The following is an 18,132-nucleotide window of genomic DNA, read 5'->3' on the forward strand; positions in this document are numbered from 1 at the left end:
AATTTCCTTCATCACTGTTTTTTCGTTTTTAGGATAGAGGTCTTACACATCTTTTTTTAAATTTATTTTTCAGTGTATTATGTTCTTTCATGTATGGTGAATGACATTTTAATTTCATTTTCCAATTGTTTGCCGTTAGCTATAGAAATATAGAAGTGCAATTCATTTTGAATATTGTTCTTGTTTCCAACATCTTGGCTAGATTTGTGTGTTGTTTTTTTTTTTCTTTGTTTGTTTTTTGAGACTCTATAGGGATTTTCTATGTAAACCACCATGCAATTTACAACTAAGACCAGTTTCATCTCCTTCTTTCCAATTGTTATGATGTTTATGTCCATCTCCTGTCTTCCTGTCCCAGCTAGAACAAAGTTGAGAAATGAGGCCTTGTTTTCACTCTCAGGAAAAGGTTAACAATGATGTTAGTTGTAGGTGTTTCTTAGGTGTCTTTTCTCAGATTATGGACACTCGCTTCTATTCATATTTTTCTGTATTTTTTATAAATAGGTGTTGAATTTTGTCTAATGCTTTCGTGCATTTGATGACATTTTCATAGGGTTTTTTTTTTCCTTACTTTTGTCTGCATTCTCTCTAGGATTCCGAGCTTTATTCACGTACACAATTCCCTTAGAGGGAGTGACAAGGTCTGTGTGCTCTAGCTCTTTCGACTACAGCATTTAAAATCTTTAACGGTACTTCAGTACTGAAATATGAAATTTTACAAATTTTAACATTTTACTGATCTAAGACCTTGTGTGATATATTTATTCCAGGGAGTTACATGAATCATACTTCTCCACTGAAAAGATCTCTTCACTGAAAAAAATTTAATTGTTTTTTTAAAAAGGGAGAAAGAAATTTACCTCTATTCTTTAATTAAGGAGAAGAAAGGGCAACCCTATGGGAACTGTTTAATCAGCTGTGACCCCTAGATTCATGATTTAGCATGAGTAAATGCTCCATGACAAAAGAATAGTTGACAGTGTACAAAAGTTCATTATCTCTAGCTCACAAGGGGCTATTGATTCAGGACCTTGGGTGCCTCCCATGGATGTGAGTAGGAAGTGATTGAAACCTCAAGTTCAGCACCATTCACCAGCAACAAACACTCCCAGGTAAGTCTGTGAAGAAGCTACAAATCGAATCTTCATGCTAAATAGCTACAGATGTCTGGTGAATTAAGGCAGCACACTGAGCCCTTTTCATAATTTTCTTCTGAGTTCACATATGGCAACAATGCTAGGATGCTGTTTTTGATTCCATTTCACAGTGAATTGCAAACTCTAGAACTTGTCTTTTTTTATGAGAGGATCTTTTTATCCTATGAAATCTACCTCACCTAAGGATGTCTCCCAAAGCAGTGCTCTGGTGCCAGTAAATTGACCAAATGGTTTTGAGTGACAATTTATGGCTCTTTCTGAGGCTGAATTAGCAGCAGCATAATATGTAAACTGATTAGAGCACTGGCTAGAAGAACTTGCTGCAACACATATACATAACTATATCAAGGCTGTCCACAGGATTATTCATGCACAGTCCCCTGAAGAAAGCATTCACGTGGAGTTCAGTGACCTTTACCTAAAGCCTTCTGCTTCAATGATGCTGAGAGATGGGCTGCAACGGGCACTGGCTCCAACATTTTGAAATATAAGACCAGAGCAGGAGACCATCTGCACAGACCTCTTTTCATGCTCCATGTAAGAGGAAGGAGCACACACACTTAATGTAAATAATCTCCAGTGATTAGAAAATATGTGTGTCACTGCAGCAACACAATGACAACTAGGAGCCTATAAGATGTCTTGCTGGGAATAGGCCCTAAATATTTGGTGTGGACTCAGGCATGTGTACTTATTAAGGGCCACTGCTTACTTAACGATGTAAACAAACATTTATGCATCACAATTGTCTAAGCACTGAAAGTAAAACCATATTAAGAGTTTTCGGTAAATAAACATTCATTAAAAAAAAAAAAAAAAAAACAGCACTTTAACAGAAGGAAAAGCTACTTACACCTGAATAGAAAGGCTCACCAGACACACAAATCACATCCTGCTCCTGGATCATCAGCAGGTCCTTGGCCAGATGCAGCCGCACTTTGAAAGGCTCCTGATTACCATCCTGCAGCAAACAGATCCCCGTCTTTGTCTTCAGACCAAAAAAAAAAAAAAAACCAAAGAAAAAGAGAAGAGCAAAACAAAGAAATTCATACTTAGCTTATATGTTGCTGTAATTTTATGACCTATTTATAGCAAAACATGACCAATAACATTTGAGAGCTGAGGAAAAAATGATTAATCCGAAACTTGATAATGTAGCTGTGCAGCCTCCACTGAGACATACCCCGCTTTGCTGTGTGGTTCTCCACCCCCTGCAGCCGCCAAGCCAAGGCTTCCAACTGCAGTTCGGCAGGACCACACATTGGCCCTAACCGCAGTTCGAATATGGCGTCAGAATCCCACGCACTTGAGAACCAGGATTTTGGTGCATGTGCAGGACCTGAAGCTCTGTGTCCTCTGTATGTCCTTGGATGTGAGCATCACCAACATGATTCAGCACCTGACTTCCAAATGTGGACACTGAAGCGCTAAGGGCCGAGAGTTCCGAGCACCAAATCCAACCCCCAGACGCCACTGGAAATAAAAACCTCCCCAACCTCTTTCAGCTGCTCCTTGTTTGTGCGAACAGTAAATTGCCACTTTCTGTTTCCCTTGCAATTGGTGGTCTGGTGTCCATCTTATTTTGACCAGCTAATAGGACGGGACAAGAACCCATGTTTGGTTACAGCTGCAGGGAAAAGAGGTTCCCATGCCATTTAAAGTGCACCTGTCAGAAAAAGTCCTCCAAACGTGGTGAGTAAGGATTAGTCACATTTTATATACTATATTCAAAAAATGACAGTTTTATTTTATATTTATAATACACTTATCATTATCATAGCAGCTTTATTGAGAAAAACTTCATATACCATACAATTCACGGATTTAAGGTGTACAATTAAATATTTTCAATATATTCCAGAGTTGTGCAACCATCACCATAATCAATGTTGGAATACTCATCACCTCAAAAAGAAATTCTTTGTTCCCCCACTTTCTTTCTCCATCATAGAACTTTATATCTAGCTAACAGCTACTGGGACATCTGCTATTTCACCACCCCTAGGAACCCAAAAGCCCTGGTGGCATAGTGCTTAAGAGCTACGGCTACTAACCAAAAAGTTTGAATTTACCAGGTGCTCCTTGGAAGCCATATGGGACAGTTTTACTCCGTCCTACAGGGTTGCTATGGGTCCGAATTGACTGACGGCAATGGGTTTGGTTTTTTGGTTTGGTAGTCATCAACCTCCTACCCCCCGCCCACACACACACTCACAGAGGTTGGATGAGGAAACAGGATAAGGCGGTGAACTGCCTAAATTAGCACAGTTATTTAGAAGCATAGCTCAGATTAAGACCCAAGGTTTTTGACTCCCGATCTAATGTTTTTGCCTCACACATTTTGGGGAGTTGTAAAAAAAGACTGTGAAGACTTCAGAACATATATGTCGTAGCTTTAAACTGGCACCTTAATAATCACTGAAGCATTCCTTGAACCTTGTCACACTTGAAGCATGTTGGTGTTAAAACATTCACCCAGATAATTGTAAATATTCTCTCAAGCAAAGGCACTCAATGTTCCCATTTGTCAAAGATACAGAGGAAAATTCTTTTAAGGTAGAATATAGTATCTAGCTCTTACTCTGCACCAAAAAGTCAACAGCAACAAAACATATTTTGGAAATGTCATTTTCATTTAATAATTACTGAGCCATTCTTCGTAGAAGAATACATAGGAATACATGTCTATCCTTAGTATTTCAGGAGCACATTATCCCAGGTAAATGATAGCAGACTTTTCTTTGGAATATAAATGTCCATGAGGGCTGCTAGGAGTTTGTTTCTTTAAAAGGTACTCCAAGATATTAATGGGAATATGCTGATATACTGCAGCCTCCAGAGCCTTCTTTCCCTAAACTCATATCGGTCTGTGCCTATTTGTAAGGGCAATGCTGACCAAAATCTCTGTCAGAAGCAAGGGCAGTGTTCTTCCTGGTCTGTGGGAGTGGTACACAGCAGGAGCTTACTAAATACCTGCCAAACGATCAGCCCCAGAGAAAAGCTCAAGGGAAATATCCCAGCATAAGCCTATCATATTTTCCTTAATACAGAACATAATTTTTTTCCTGGGAAAATCCCTTATGCACAGTATGTTACCTTGGCTGAGGGCCAGAGTGAAAAAAGAGTCTGAGGTAGTATGAGGAGGAAAGTACAAAACAATGCCACAGCCCAGTGTGAAATAATTGAGCAAGATTTGCCATTTTTTCACGTACAGGACATTTTAGGCCAATTTTCTCCCCAGAAGTGTAACAGAATAACTGGCAATTACAATAATGCTCTTGTCTCGACTTGAGGATGAGAGAGGGGCTTTCCCTTGAGGACCCTAGGGTGAACAATTGTTAGACATCAAAGGGACAAGAAAGGCGGTCCAGGTAAAGTCTGCAGAACTAAAACAGCTCTGAGTCTTCTCTTGGCACACTTCTGTTGTGGCCAAAGCTAACATTCACTCACACAACTGGTAAAATGCCCCTGGTATTAGATAGCTTTCTGGAAAACAGAATATAGATGATGAACTCACTTCGGGTACTGAGAGGACAAGAATTACAGGTAATAAAGAATGCACGTCTCTACAGATCACGGACAGAGATTATTTACCAAGAAGTCATGGATTGAATTATGTCCACCAAAAAATATATGTATCAACTTGGTTAGGCCATGATTCCTGGTATTGTATGGCTGTCCTCCATTTTGTGATTGTAATTTTATGTTAAGAGGATTAGGGTGGGATTGTAACACCACCCTTACGCAGGTGACCTCCCTGATCCAATGTAAAGGGAGTTTCCCTGGGGTGTGGCCTGCACCACCTTTTATCTCTTAAGAGATAAAAGGAAAGAGAAGCAAGCAGAGAGCTGGGGACCTTGTACCACTAAGAAAGCAGTGCTGGGAGCAGAGAATGTCCTTTAGACCAGAGGTTCCTGCTCTGAGATGCTCCCAGACCAACTGAAGACCTTCCTCCAGAGCTGACAGAGAGAGAAAGACTTCCCCTGGAGCTGACGCCCTGAATTTGGGCCTTTAGCCTACTTTACTGTGAGGAAATGAATTTCTCTTTGTTAAAGCCATCCACTTCTGGCATTTGTTTCAGCAGCACTAGATGACTAAGACAGAAGACAATACCTAAACAATCTCTGGCTTCAAATCTTAAAGTTTAGACATATGACCATCTTCTTTTTCTTCAGGAACCTAACAATAATCAATCATTTATGTCCAAACTCTGCTGACTGTGCATGGGCTACACAAGAAATGTAGAGGCTGCTTATGTGTAATGTGTATATATATGTGTGTGCTTTATATGCCATGTGCAAACATTATGCAGATTATTATGTAAATTACATAAATTATAAAACAAAAAAATTTAAAGCAATGATTCATACAAAATGATTGATATAAGTTCAAATATTTTTTCCATACCCTAGTAGGTGATCCTAGACAGCACCTGCATTTTACAAAAACTAATTTGGAAACTATTTTCCAAGAGGGATTATTAGAAGGGAATACTGTTTAAAATAGTTGTTGCTATATTTTCTGTATATCAATGAAATGTAGTTGTGAATCTGCATTTTCTTTACACTTTGGTGTATAAACAAATCTAAAATGTAAACAGCTTAATTTACACTTAGCTTAAATTTAGCACATAATTTGGAATTTTAAACAGTAGGCTATCATCCATCTTCTACTTAAAAGTTAAGATCTTTTTAAAGTATAGTCTGATATTTCAAAGAGTACAAAATGTGTTTTCATGACATTTTAAAATCTGTGTTGCTTTTATCTGGAAATGTAGAATAAACAATATCAGGTGAAACTACAAACTACAAGAAAGTAGGTGAAGACTGTAATATGAACCGCAGATACTCTTGCAGGCATTCACAGTATTCCCATGCTTTGGTTACCAAACATAATTTGATTTGTTCTGTAAACTATATTTTTAAGTAAATATGTAATTTCTTATGCCCCACCATATTGGAGCAGCTGTGCTCCAAACACCATTCCACAAAAGGTGTTGCAAACTGCATTTTATCATTTACCTTTTCCTTCTTGAATTACTTGTAGTGAGTTCCCTCTCATCAGTTAAGTTCTAGCCAATTTCCAAGTCCTAGCACAAGACTCCTTTCTCCTGAAGCCACCAAGATGCTCCATCTAAAAAGGTGAGCCCTCACTTCTCTGAACTCAGAACTTTCTTTGAATAAACATTCACCTAACAATTGGGTACTGAAAGGACAAGAGTTACAGATAATAAAGAAAAGAGCTCCCTCTGCAAAGTCTCTACAGAGCCATGGACAGAAATTTTTTACCAAGAAAACATCACATGCCATGAGTTCAGCAATATTTAATTCTATATATCCTGTTGTTTAACTTCATCTTACATGTATTTATCTCAAGAAGATCAAAATAATTATTACTCTATTATTAAGGATTATTTTTCTATAGGATCTAATAATGTGTTTTTTCTGTAATAGGAGTTCTTTCAGAATTTGTTGACTAAATCGTAGTCACAGATTATACTTTAATATATTAAGGACTAAATTAATGTATATATTTATATGAATAAACAAGTGATCAAGTACATGTTATAAAGAAATACATATTTTCATAGTCAACACAAGTACATGAATCATATATTAAGGAATGCAAATGTGAAAATGAGAAAAAATAGACTAAACAAAGCCTGTTAGCTATGGTTTTTTGGTGACACTTTTAAAGCAGAGATAATCAGTAATTATATGTATACATTTTCTTCCTAAATTTTGTATTTTATTATTTATTCCACTTATATTCATGGAAAATCTCTACCTTCATTTGTGCTTCTAGTTAGACTTCTAAATGTCAATTCTTTTAAAAAAAAAATGCAACATTTGGTTTTAAGAGAACTTTCTTAAAAATAAGTAGACCTTTCTTTTAAGAAAGATCTGCATTAGATACTTCCATGTGCTTGTAAAGGAAGTTATCTGAACATACTTCTTCTATTTTCTTTACAATATAGAGGCCCCTGGACATTAACACTGTGATAGTCTACTTGGATCTGTTTGATGTGCACCTTTAGTGGCTGCAATTTAGTGGCATCAGAGTCCTCTACCTTCATGAGGAAAGAAAATCACAATCGTCAGCACAAAGTTAATTCCTGTAGGTGGAGGTCAGACATACCTCCACCTCCAACCTTTTTACCAATTCCAACACCAGCCTTCCTCCCTACAGCACTCGCTACTTCTCTGCTGGGTTGGATTAATTTTGTGCAATGGCCACACAGAACTCGCAGGCCACACTCACGATTATGTGGTGTATTAGGGAAATAACAGATCACAACTCAGGAGACAGGATACACTTCCGCAATCAGGACAGCTTCCAAACAAGACAGCTCTCAGCTCCTTCTTGGCCATTCAGCAGCAGGCTGTACTTCTCATTTGTGCTCGTAGGCTGGGCCTGCTCTAGTCTTTAACGCCAGCCAGGATCTGCTTAGGCCCGGCCTTTGCCACTGTTCCCTGCTCAGGCCCAACCTCTGTCACTGGCCCCTGCTTGGGCCTGGCTTCAGCCACTGGGCCCCACTAGGGCAAGTGTTATTCTTTTGGCTCTGCCATCAAGTGCCGGAAGGCACCTCACTCTACCAACAAGCTCCTGCCCGAATGTGCTCAGCTCTCTCACTCCATGAATCAGGGAGCCCACTGCAGCCGTCTTCCACCACTCTCCTGGTTCTCGCTGCTCATACAGCCTTGCACCGTTTCATGCTGTCTCCACTGTTACAACTTTTTCTGTCTCTTAGGTCTAACAGATACTCAGCACAGGAACCTTGGGTCTGAATTATTATGTGCTCTGCTCCAGTTTCTTCTTCCTGATGCTAGTTGGTCTCTCCTCAACCTCTGTAGGGTTAGCCCCTTTAAGCTTAGCAAGATGGCAAAATTGACCAATCTCCTGGCTAGGCCCCAGTCACCTGATTTGCATAGTAAACCACCCAATCTCTCTGCAAGATTGTGGCCTAGCAAATCATCCTGGCAGAACTACAAATCCAGGGCCAGAACGGCCATATAAAAAAGGAAACCAATTGCACTGCAATGGCTTATTGGGAGTCAAGAGAAAACAGGTTTTATTAGTGTATCGCTGACTATGACATAATTTCCAGCAATAGAGTTTATTAGAAAGAGAACAAAACTTGGAGTCAGGAGTTCCAAGGTACACATGTTGGCTCAGCTCTCAGCTCATTCACCAAATGACATGTGGCACTCCATGAAAACTCTCAATTATTTCACCTGCTAAGTGACAAAGTTTGGCTAAGTTATCTTTATGGTTCTTGTCAACTTAAATGTTCTAAATTTGTACATTTTAGGCAAATTAATTGATTCCAACTCATCTTCTGAGAGGTTTGATCATCTTCAGTGCATCTTAGAGACCTGAATTCCTGCCAATTCAGTGAGACACATGGACTCAGTTGCTGCATAATTTTGAAAGAGATACACTCTGCAGTGCGGGCAGAGTCTAAAATGGTTGAGATTCTCAAACGTCTCATTTCAAGATAACTAGCACCTCCTCCCACCAAAGCAAGGAGTAAGAAATTTCCAACAGTATAGCCATTGTCAATTAAATCTTTTGAACCTTAATTAGAACTTGATACATATCCCAAATCAATGATTTAAAACAATTCTGTTTAAAAAAACAGAAAGTCTGGGAAATCAACTGTCAGTTACCCTCTGAAGTCGAATGGTAAGCCATTCGTTAAACAGTATTTGGCCAGTATATTGAATATTGACGTTGTGTTTTTTTCATGCAAACATCCATTCAATTTCATAAGCATCTTACTACCCAAAACATCAGATGGAAATACAATGCCTACTACATTCAAAATTAGGAGTATGATACTGTGCAATTAAAACTCGAAATGACCCAGAATTACAATTTAAGCTTAAAATAGCATGGAAAGCTTCTAAAACATTAATTTATTTTTAAAAAACTGCTGAAGTGGTAGGTACTGAGTTCAAAGGTGAATAAGTCATATATTCTGAATTTATGCTATTCAGTCTGGAGGTGGGAGAGGTTTATAAACAAATAACTATAACGTAATTGAAAAGTGCTAGAATGGAGATATGCATGAGGTATTATCATACTAAAATTTTTTAATGAAAAGGAATTTGAAGAGTTGAAATGTGAAATCAATTTATGAATTTTCTAAAAAAAAGCTTTTGCTTACATTCTGAACTTTTTACCAATTGTGATACATTTTAAAGTATATATGTTTTTGAAATTGTCTTAGCGGAAAATAGTGAATTGTTTTTCACAAGTGTATACAAGATAAAGTTAAATACATGATATCTCACTGAAAGAAAAATCTTCACATACGTCAAGAACTGAAGTTTTTGTTTATTTTTATCTCTGCCATAGGTAATACAGTTGTTACTGTGTTTTCATTGGGTTAGTTCTAAACTTTTAAGCTGATGTAAGGTATTTTTAACCTATGAATATTTGAATTATGCCTGAAGAGTAAGAATACAATGATTTGAATGTTGCATGTTCAGTAAAAAACTAGTCTTTCTTCCTGAATAGACAGGTTATACTCCCTGGGCCCACGTCCACGCACCGCTGAGCTACGTACTTGAATTCCTTTAACATCCTTGAAAAGGGAGTGCATCACAAAGTGCAGCAACATCTCTGAAGAGAATCTGAATTGCCAGGTATTAATACTTAAATGAGACTAAAATACTTAAATATTATTGAAATTGTATAATCACAGGACTTTAGTGCTGAAAGTAATCTTTAGACGTCTTCTAATTTATATCAATTTATGTGATCAGAATGGCTTCTAACAGTTCCAGTACCTGAAATCATACGGTGAATAGTTTGTGGGGAAGATCAATTCAGTCAGGTCAAATATGCTGCAGGCCTCTTCTTAAGGAACAGCGAAAACCTGAGTCTTCCCCAGGCACTTTGTTTTTTTTTAATCTTACCAAAATAGATCTTCTAAAATGATACAGGTCCATCATGCATCCTTCTGCCCAAAGCCGTGCCCCAGTTATGTGAAAGGGGACCACATATTTCTGCATGCATGCTGTTTCCCTCATTTGAGAAGCAGAGGCTGTTAAACCTACCTCTTCACAGGTGGTCCTGAAATCCATGTGCTAGGCACCACAGAGGATGTTGTCTGAAAGACAGAGAGACAGTGAGCCATGAGGCAGAGCCGCAAGTGAGAGGGCAGAGCACTAAAAAAGTAGTAGAGATTATGAAGCTGGACTGGCAGGCAAACTGAGCTTATAGTACCTATGGAGTCCTGGTGGCACAGTGGTTAAGTATTCACTGCTAACCAAAAGATTGATTGTTCAAATCTACCAGCTGCTCATTGGAAACCCCATGGGGAGTTCAACTCTGTCTTATAAGGTTGCTATGAGTCAGAACTGACTTGATGGCAATGAGTTTGGCTTCTTATTTTTTTTTTTTTAACAAGGAATAAGGACTCCCAGGGTATAAGGATGAGAGAGAAAGGAGGAGCTGAGAAAAACCTTAATCCCCAGTTGGTGAGGGTATAAACACAGTGCTGTTATTCAGCGTGATTGAGAATGTGTGTTCTGTCTCCTTCTTTCTTCCACTAGGCATTCAGACATGATTAACCATATGATTAACCTCTTCCCTCAAGTGTTAGCCTGTTTCCAACATTCATTCTGGTACCAGAGTTTGCAGCTGGGGAAGAATCTGGGTAAAGAATAATTAAAAGTTGCCTTTCACGTGGTTATCTCTTGAAAAAAGGTTAACTAATCTTTTTCCTTTTAATTAAAAAGCTACATGCATGAGTAATTCTCTCTGGATCTTAAAATTTTACACAAACAGTATGATGTAAGGAGGTAAGCTATTTAACAGAGTGAAAAATAAATAACAGTAATAAATCAAAGGGTGAAATACCTAATACAGACTCAGAGTCCCTAAATGAGGATACAGATTTAAATGCATATAAATGCACACAAGGATTTGTTTTTTTTTAATTCTTTTAGACAGTTTTGTTTCATTATGTGACAACTTAATACTAGGAATTGTATTAGGATAATTAGGAGTTTCTGGGTGGCACAAAATATTACATGCTGGGCTACTAACCATAGGTTTGGCAGTTTGAATCAACCCAGAGGTACCTCGGAAGAAAAACCTTTTGATCTACTTCCAAAAAATCAACCACTGAAAGTCCTATAGAGCACAGCTCTATTCTGACACTCATAGGGTTGGCATGAGTTGGAGTTGACTGGATGGCAACTGGTTTTTGATTTTGATATTAGGGTAACCCTTCCATGACCTGTGGGACAGACTATATCTAACCCTATTTTCCCAGTGCTCAGGTTTCTTGTAACTTACTTTTCCCTCTAAAAGCATTTATTGCCCTCCAGTAGGCACTTGTGTAATGGGGAAAGCTTAAAGAAATGTTCATTGAAGCAAAATAGCTGGGCTTTTAGCTTTAAATATGAGGTAGTGTATCTAGGAAATGTGATTGGGTAAAAAATTTTGTCTCGTTTGGGTTTTGTACAGGTAAGTAAGCCTTGTAAACATATTTATGCTTTCCCTATGATTTTTTTTTTTTTTATGATAGTTAGGGAGCTCTGGTAGGTTTGGGTTGTGTTTGTATGTGTGTGTCAGAATAAATCTTGCCACCCATGACAGGTGGGACAGACGGGTACTCACCTGTCCTGGCACCTGAGAACCCCTCAAGGTTTGTGGGACTCATGTATTTCCAAATAATATTTCTCAAAATCCATATAACCAACCAAAAATTTAAATGTACTGCATGACTGAGCATGTTTCCATTAATGAAAACGCATGGTATCAAAAAAAAAATTTCAAAGAAGAAAATAGTAGGATCTTGAAAGAGATAATTAAGAATTGACACAGAAATTTGACACCTTACTAGATAAATCAATGCAGAGCAAAAATATGATGGTTTAGGTAAATGAGACTTCAAAGTAAAGTGAATGGTTCATTTCAAAATAGAAGACTTGTAGATTTTTTTCTTCTTTGTCAGTTTTTGTGGTATGAAATTGATGAACACTTCACCAAGTTGAAACAGAGTAATAGGTTCACCTGTTCTGTCACTGAACTGAGGAGTTATTACTTCCGGCTTTGAGAGAAAAGAAATAGACCATTTTCAATAGCAAATGAACATGTCCCTTAATACGTTGAATATTTTCCATAAATAAATCTTGTGGGTGTAGGCTTGGTTACATTTTATTGAAATGCATTGGAGGGCAATTTGGTAATATAAATTATAACTTAATAACATAAATTATACTTTAGTATTAATTGGAAATTTGTTATTTTATCAATTGTTTTTTCAAAACTGCTCTTAAAAATTACATTTGAAAAAGATGGAAATACTTGTCTATCTTTAATTTTGATATAGAGTATTCCTTTACTATAAAAGTAGGAGAATTGCAGTGCTTAATTCATTTTTTTAATTAAAAAAAAAGGAGACTCAAGAATTCACATCCTCGTACTAAAAATCAACCATAACAATAGACTTGAAGATATTTAACCAGATGTCTAAACATAATCTCATATTTAGTTTCACATGCTGAATTTCATGTAGTGTGCACATTTTTAAAGCGTCATTCCTAAACACTATTACACCTATTGGCATGGACTATATATGCTCCTTCTACTGTTATTAGCTATGGAACACTGCAGGTAAACGCTATCATAGGTAAAGGTTATTTTGACAATGTTTGGTCTTCTGTGATACATTAGAGGTGTGAAGGCTCCAGATAACCACAGACGAGCATATGTAGACCCAGTGGCAGACAAGTGCCTGGCCCAAATTCTCCATCTTTCCCCATCCACACCATTTCCTAGCCTCATGAGGGGAAAGCTCCCTTCTCTACAGCTGGACTTTGGCTTGGCTGTATGCCTGGCACTGGGCAGTGAGGAAAGGATTGGCGTGACCAGGTGCTGCTTTCTTTACAGCCTCACAGGTCCTCCCCTGACTCTTCCATTTCTGACATTGTCACGGGAACAGCCTCCCAGGGAGGCTGATGCCTGCTCTGCCTGGTCAAGATGGCCCACAGAACACAAGGCCAAGCAGAGACACCCCAATCCCCTGCCTGGAGCAGCATCCCATAGCCAAACAAAGACCATTGAGAGAAATAAATGCTTAGTGTTTAGAATTTATGATTTTATTAAGCAGTGTTATTGTGACAATCACTGACTAAAAAAGCACATTTCTAGATATTTCTGAAAACCCATTAAGCACAATTAATAAGTACCAACAATTTCAATAGGATGGCAAGTTCCAGAATATACTATACACTAGTTATTTCTGAGTTCAAACTAAAAAAAAAAAGGAGATAAGAAAAACACTTCATTTTTTTTAGTCAGTGCATTAGCAATACTTACATTCAAAATTCCAGTGTAACCTTTTGTCTCATGTCTTTTTTTTTTGCCTTGAGGCATGTTCATCTTCTCCATAACATTTTTTGCTATGGGAATATGAAGTTATTAGGGGATTCTCTGTGTTAGTTTTAAAATAATTGATCTGTGTTAAAATATAACGCAGTAAGTATGTACACACACATGCACACATTTATATATAAATAAATGAATTATATAAATATCATGAGCCCTGGTGGTACAGTGGTTAAAGCGCCCAGCTGCTAACCAAGAGATCAGCAGTTTAAACTTACCAGCCACTCAGCAGGAAGAAGATGTAGCTGTGGGCTTGGAGACCCTGTGAGGCAGTTCTACTCTGTTGTATAGGGTCGTTGTGAGTTGGAATCGACTCGACTGCAATGGATTTGGTTTTTGGTATATATATATATAACCCAACCCACTGCCGTCATATATATATATATATATACACGAAAACCCTGGTGGGTAGTGGTTAAGTGCTACGGCTGCTAACCAAAGGGTCAGGAATTCGAATCCGCCAGGCACTCCTTGGAAACTCTATGGAGCAGTTCTACTCTGTCGACAGCACTGGGTCTGGGTTTTGTTTGGTTTTATACATGTATATATATAAAAAACATACATGTGTATGTATATATGTATGTATGTATAAAATGCAGCCACATATATATAATTTTAAATTGCTTTCACGTCTATATCCAAACACAAAGAAAAAAAGAAGTGTGTTGTTTTTATAGTATTTCACTAGGGAAAAAAGATAAAGCCTTTCTGGAAATACTTAAACTATGATTATTAGAAAACTTCATCACTTATAACACAAAGATGAGAATAGCAATGAAAAGTAGCTTGTGACTAATAAGATGAAGTTGGCAACCGTAATTTTTGTAGACTGAACACATCGCCATCGTCGACCTCAACCTTGATCCACTTTGGGTCTTGACGATGAGATCAGTGATATGCATGGAGATGCCCATGCTTAGGAAACCTATGTTGCTACTATTATTACATAAGCAACCTAACAAACACAGATGGCAGCCTGGTTCCTGCCTGAGAAGTAAACTTGAGCTGAACATTTCCCGAGAGCCTAAGGTCTAAACGTCAGACCTGGCCCCTGCTCAGAAGTCTTGCCTTCTGTGATTAAATTTAATACTCAGAAATTTAGAAGAATTACTGTCATCAATTATGCTGAGAACAGCATTGATTGCCATGGTTAAACTTGTTCTTTGTAACCAAAAAAAGGGAAAGCAAAATTAGAGAAACACAGGGATTTCATGCATGCTTCATACAAAATACTGCTGCTTCCCCTCAAAACGCCTTACCCAGCAGGAGGCTGATAAAATAGAGAGAATGAACCTATATGACTGCACACACAGAGGAATGAGGAAGTGCGGAGTTGAGTCCATACTTATATAAAATGGAATAGAAAATATTGGTGGGAAATTATTTCAGATTTAAATTATTTAGACCATTTCCAGAATGCTTTACTTGATGAGTGAAAAAAAGTCTCTATAAGACTCTGTGCTTTTGATGACAGGTCAGTTTACTGAAGGGAAAAATGTCTATTTATAGAGGTGGCCCAAGGCAAAATTATGAAATATGCAAAATTTATCTTCAGTCTCTGTGTATCCCAAACCCAAAACCAACATGTACCCTCTCCACATGCTTTCAACATCCTCACATTGTGCTTTGGCTGTATAGAAAGAGGTTGACTGAGCCAAACAAATGAGTGGAAATAGGATCAAAATGACATTGACAGTGACCTGGGCTTGGTTTTAAGTAAACTTTGTGTGTACTTTGGGGAAATAGAAAACAGTTGCTTTCTAGTTGATTCTAACTCACGAGGACCCCATGTGTGTTGGAGTGGAACTTTGCTCCATAGGGTTTGCAATGGCAATTTTATGGGAGTAGATTGCCTGGTCTTTCTTCTGAGGTGCTTTTGGGTATACTCGAACCTTTCAGTTAGTAACCGAGATCTTAACATTTTGTACCACCCAGAGACTCCTTGGAGGTAACCATTTATTCCTCTTTAATTCTTCTATATTGGTTAAGATACTGGCATGTTTACATTCAGACATGCCAAGAAAATGGTGGCTTAAACAAGATTGCAGTTTGTTTCTTTCTCACTTAAGGGTCCAGGCTTAATAGTTGACCTTTTTCAATGTGTCTAGAACCACCTTCTGTCTATCAGTACCCTCCTCAGCAGGAGAAATCCACACACAGTTTGATAGTGTCCAGCTTTTTCATGTAATTCCAAATCCCAGCAAGGGCAGACAATGGGAATCGAACACTTCAAGTCCATTCACATTCCATTCTTCTGAGTACAAGATCACACCTAGTCACATTGAGGCAATGTAGTGATTAAATGGGGCAGCCCTGTGACCAGCTAGAATGTGTTTCACAGAGAAGAGCTGATGGCCAGCAGTCCCAGACACACCCACCTTGGTAACTGGCTGCAACCTAAGTTGTTCTTGCAGCTTTTAACTTGCACCCTGTCCCTTAAAAATCAGCTTTCTTGAAAGACCATATTTGTAGGCCCTGAGATTATTGAAGAAATATTATGTGGTTTTTAGCATTTTTCATTTCTCTTTTTCCCTAAGATGTCATATCAGTTTTGGTCAGTTATGTCAACTCTGCTTGTCTGCAAGGTTGTCATGAATTTTTGAAATTTTCTACCCATCTCTGAATTATCTATCCTAAATCGGATTAAAAAAAAAGAATTACAATCTCTTGTTTAATTTTTTAAATTTCTTTTTTTATTGTTGTTTAAACTATACACAGCAAAACCTACACCAATTCCATAACTTCTACAAGTACAATACAGTGACAATGATTACATTCTACAAATTTTGCAGCCATTCTCACCCTCCTTTTCTAATTTGCTTCTCCCTTTTGACGTAAACTCACTTCCCCCTAAATTTCCCATCTAACCTTTCAAGTTGTTGTCAATTTGATCCTGTATAGTAAGTTCTTTAAAAGAGCACATTGCTCATGGCAGACATTCTTTTCTAGCCAAGCTAGACTATTGTTAGGTTTAAAGAAGGCTTCGGGGATATTTTTGGTTTATGGTTTCAAGGATAAATGTTATTTCTGGGCAGTAGTTTCAAGGGTTCATCCATCCTCAATGGCTCCAAAAAGTCTGGATTCTATGAGAATTTTGAATTCTGCACCACATTTTTCCCCTTTTGATCAGTATTCTTCTTTAGAATATTTATGCAAAATATCCAGTACTTTTTGGCAGGATCCAGTTCTTCCAGTCTCAGTGCAAAGGAAGCAGTTATTCGTGCAGGCTATCAATCACGCATTCCATTTTCTTCTCCTCTTTCTGACTCTTCTACTTCCTCTGTTGCTCTAGGTGAATACAGACCAATTGCTATACCTTGAATGGCCAATTTCAAGCTTTTAGAACTCCAGACACTATATAACAAACTATGAAGTAGAACAGAAGCGCTAAAAATTATAGTAGGTCAATTAACTGTAATGTCCCATGATATCATGACCCTAAACCCAAATCAATAAATGAAATCCCATGAGATGTTTTGTTGTACATAAGCAGCTTCAACAGCTATTATTATGTTTTTGTTGTTGTTGTTAAAAAAAGTATATATGTATACTTCATGTATATACTTTATGTATATACGTATACTACATGTATAAATATACATACATATAAAACAATGCATTTGTCAATTCAACTTATTAAAGGTGTCCAATTTAGGGACCTCAATTAGACCAGTTAACTGTGCCTGCATCACCATGAACAGAAACTCATGCTCCTTAAGCAATAACTCCCCTCTGTGCTGCCCCTGGTAACCACTAACAAACTTTGGCCTCTACATATTTATTTGCCTGTTGTCTTTTTATATAAGTCAAGCCATACAATATATGTCCATTTGTGATTGGACTTATTTCACTCATCAAGCTCCATTCATGTTGTGGCATGTATCAGAACTTCATTTCTCTTTCTACCTGAGTACTATTCCATTCTATGTATGTACCACATTTTATTTACCCATTCATCCATTGTTGGGCGTTTAGGATGTTCCCATCTGTTGGCCATTTTGAAAACTGTTGTAATGAACGTGGGTGCACATAATTGCTGGGTCATGTGATAGTTCTATCTTTTGTTTTTTGAGGAACTGTTACACTGTTTTCCACAACAGCTTTATATATTGCATTCCCACCAGCAACAGATAAGGAAATGTGAGTCCTCCTTTGTTCAGCTCCTTCAAAGCTGCTATACCTATTCAGGGCCTCTTGCCATTACATATAAAATTGAGTATCGGTTTTTCTAATACTGTGTAGATGGCTGTTAGAATTTTTATTGGGATTGTATTGAATCTGTAGATTCCTTTGGCTAGTATTGACATCTTAACAATATTGAGTCTTCCAATCCATGATTAGAGAACATATTTCCATTTAGTTACATCTTTTTAAATCTCTTTCATCAGTATTTTATAATTTTCATTGAATAAGACTTTCATAACCTAGGTTAAATTTATTCCTAGATATTTTATTCTCTTAGTATTGTAAATAGAATTGTTTCCTAATTTCCATTTCAGATTTCTCATTACTGGTGTATAAAAACCTGGTCAGTTTTTGTTTATTGACCTTGAACCCTGCAACTATG

General features: G+C 37.6%; 1 protein-coding gene across 2 annotated transcripts in view; it reads right to left on the reverse strand.

Moving 5' to 3' along the window:
• Positions 1-10,249, reverse strand: part of SNTG1 (syntrophin gamma 1) — a 564,878-nt gene extending 554,629 nt beyond the window's left edge. For both annotated transcript variants that reach the window (XM_023540209.1, XM_003421078.3), the window contains exons 1-2: positions 10,223-10,249; positions 2,011-2,145 (exon numbers count right to left, since the gene is read on the reverse strand). In XM_023540209.1, coding sequence (XP_023395977.1) covers positions 2,011-2,145; positions 10,223-10,249 — 162 coding nt within the window. The remainder of the gene's footprint in view (positions 1-2,010; positions 2,146-10,222) is intronic.
• Between the last annotated feature and the right edge of the window lie 7,883 nt (positions 10,250-18,132).

Source organism: Loxodonta africana, chromosome 14 (assembly GCF_030014295.1).
Source record: "Loxodonta africana isolate mLoxAfr1 chromosome 14, mLoxAfr1.hap2, whole genome shotgun sequence".
Classification (NCBI taxonomy): domain Eukaryota; kingdom Metazoa; phylum Chordata; class Mammalia; order Proboscidea; family Elephantidae; genus Loxodonta; species Loxodonta africana.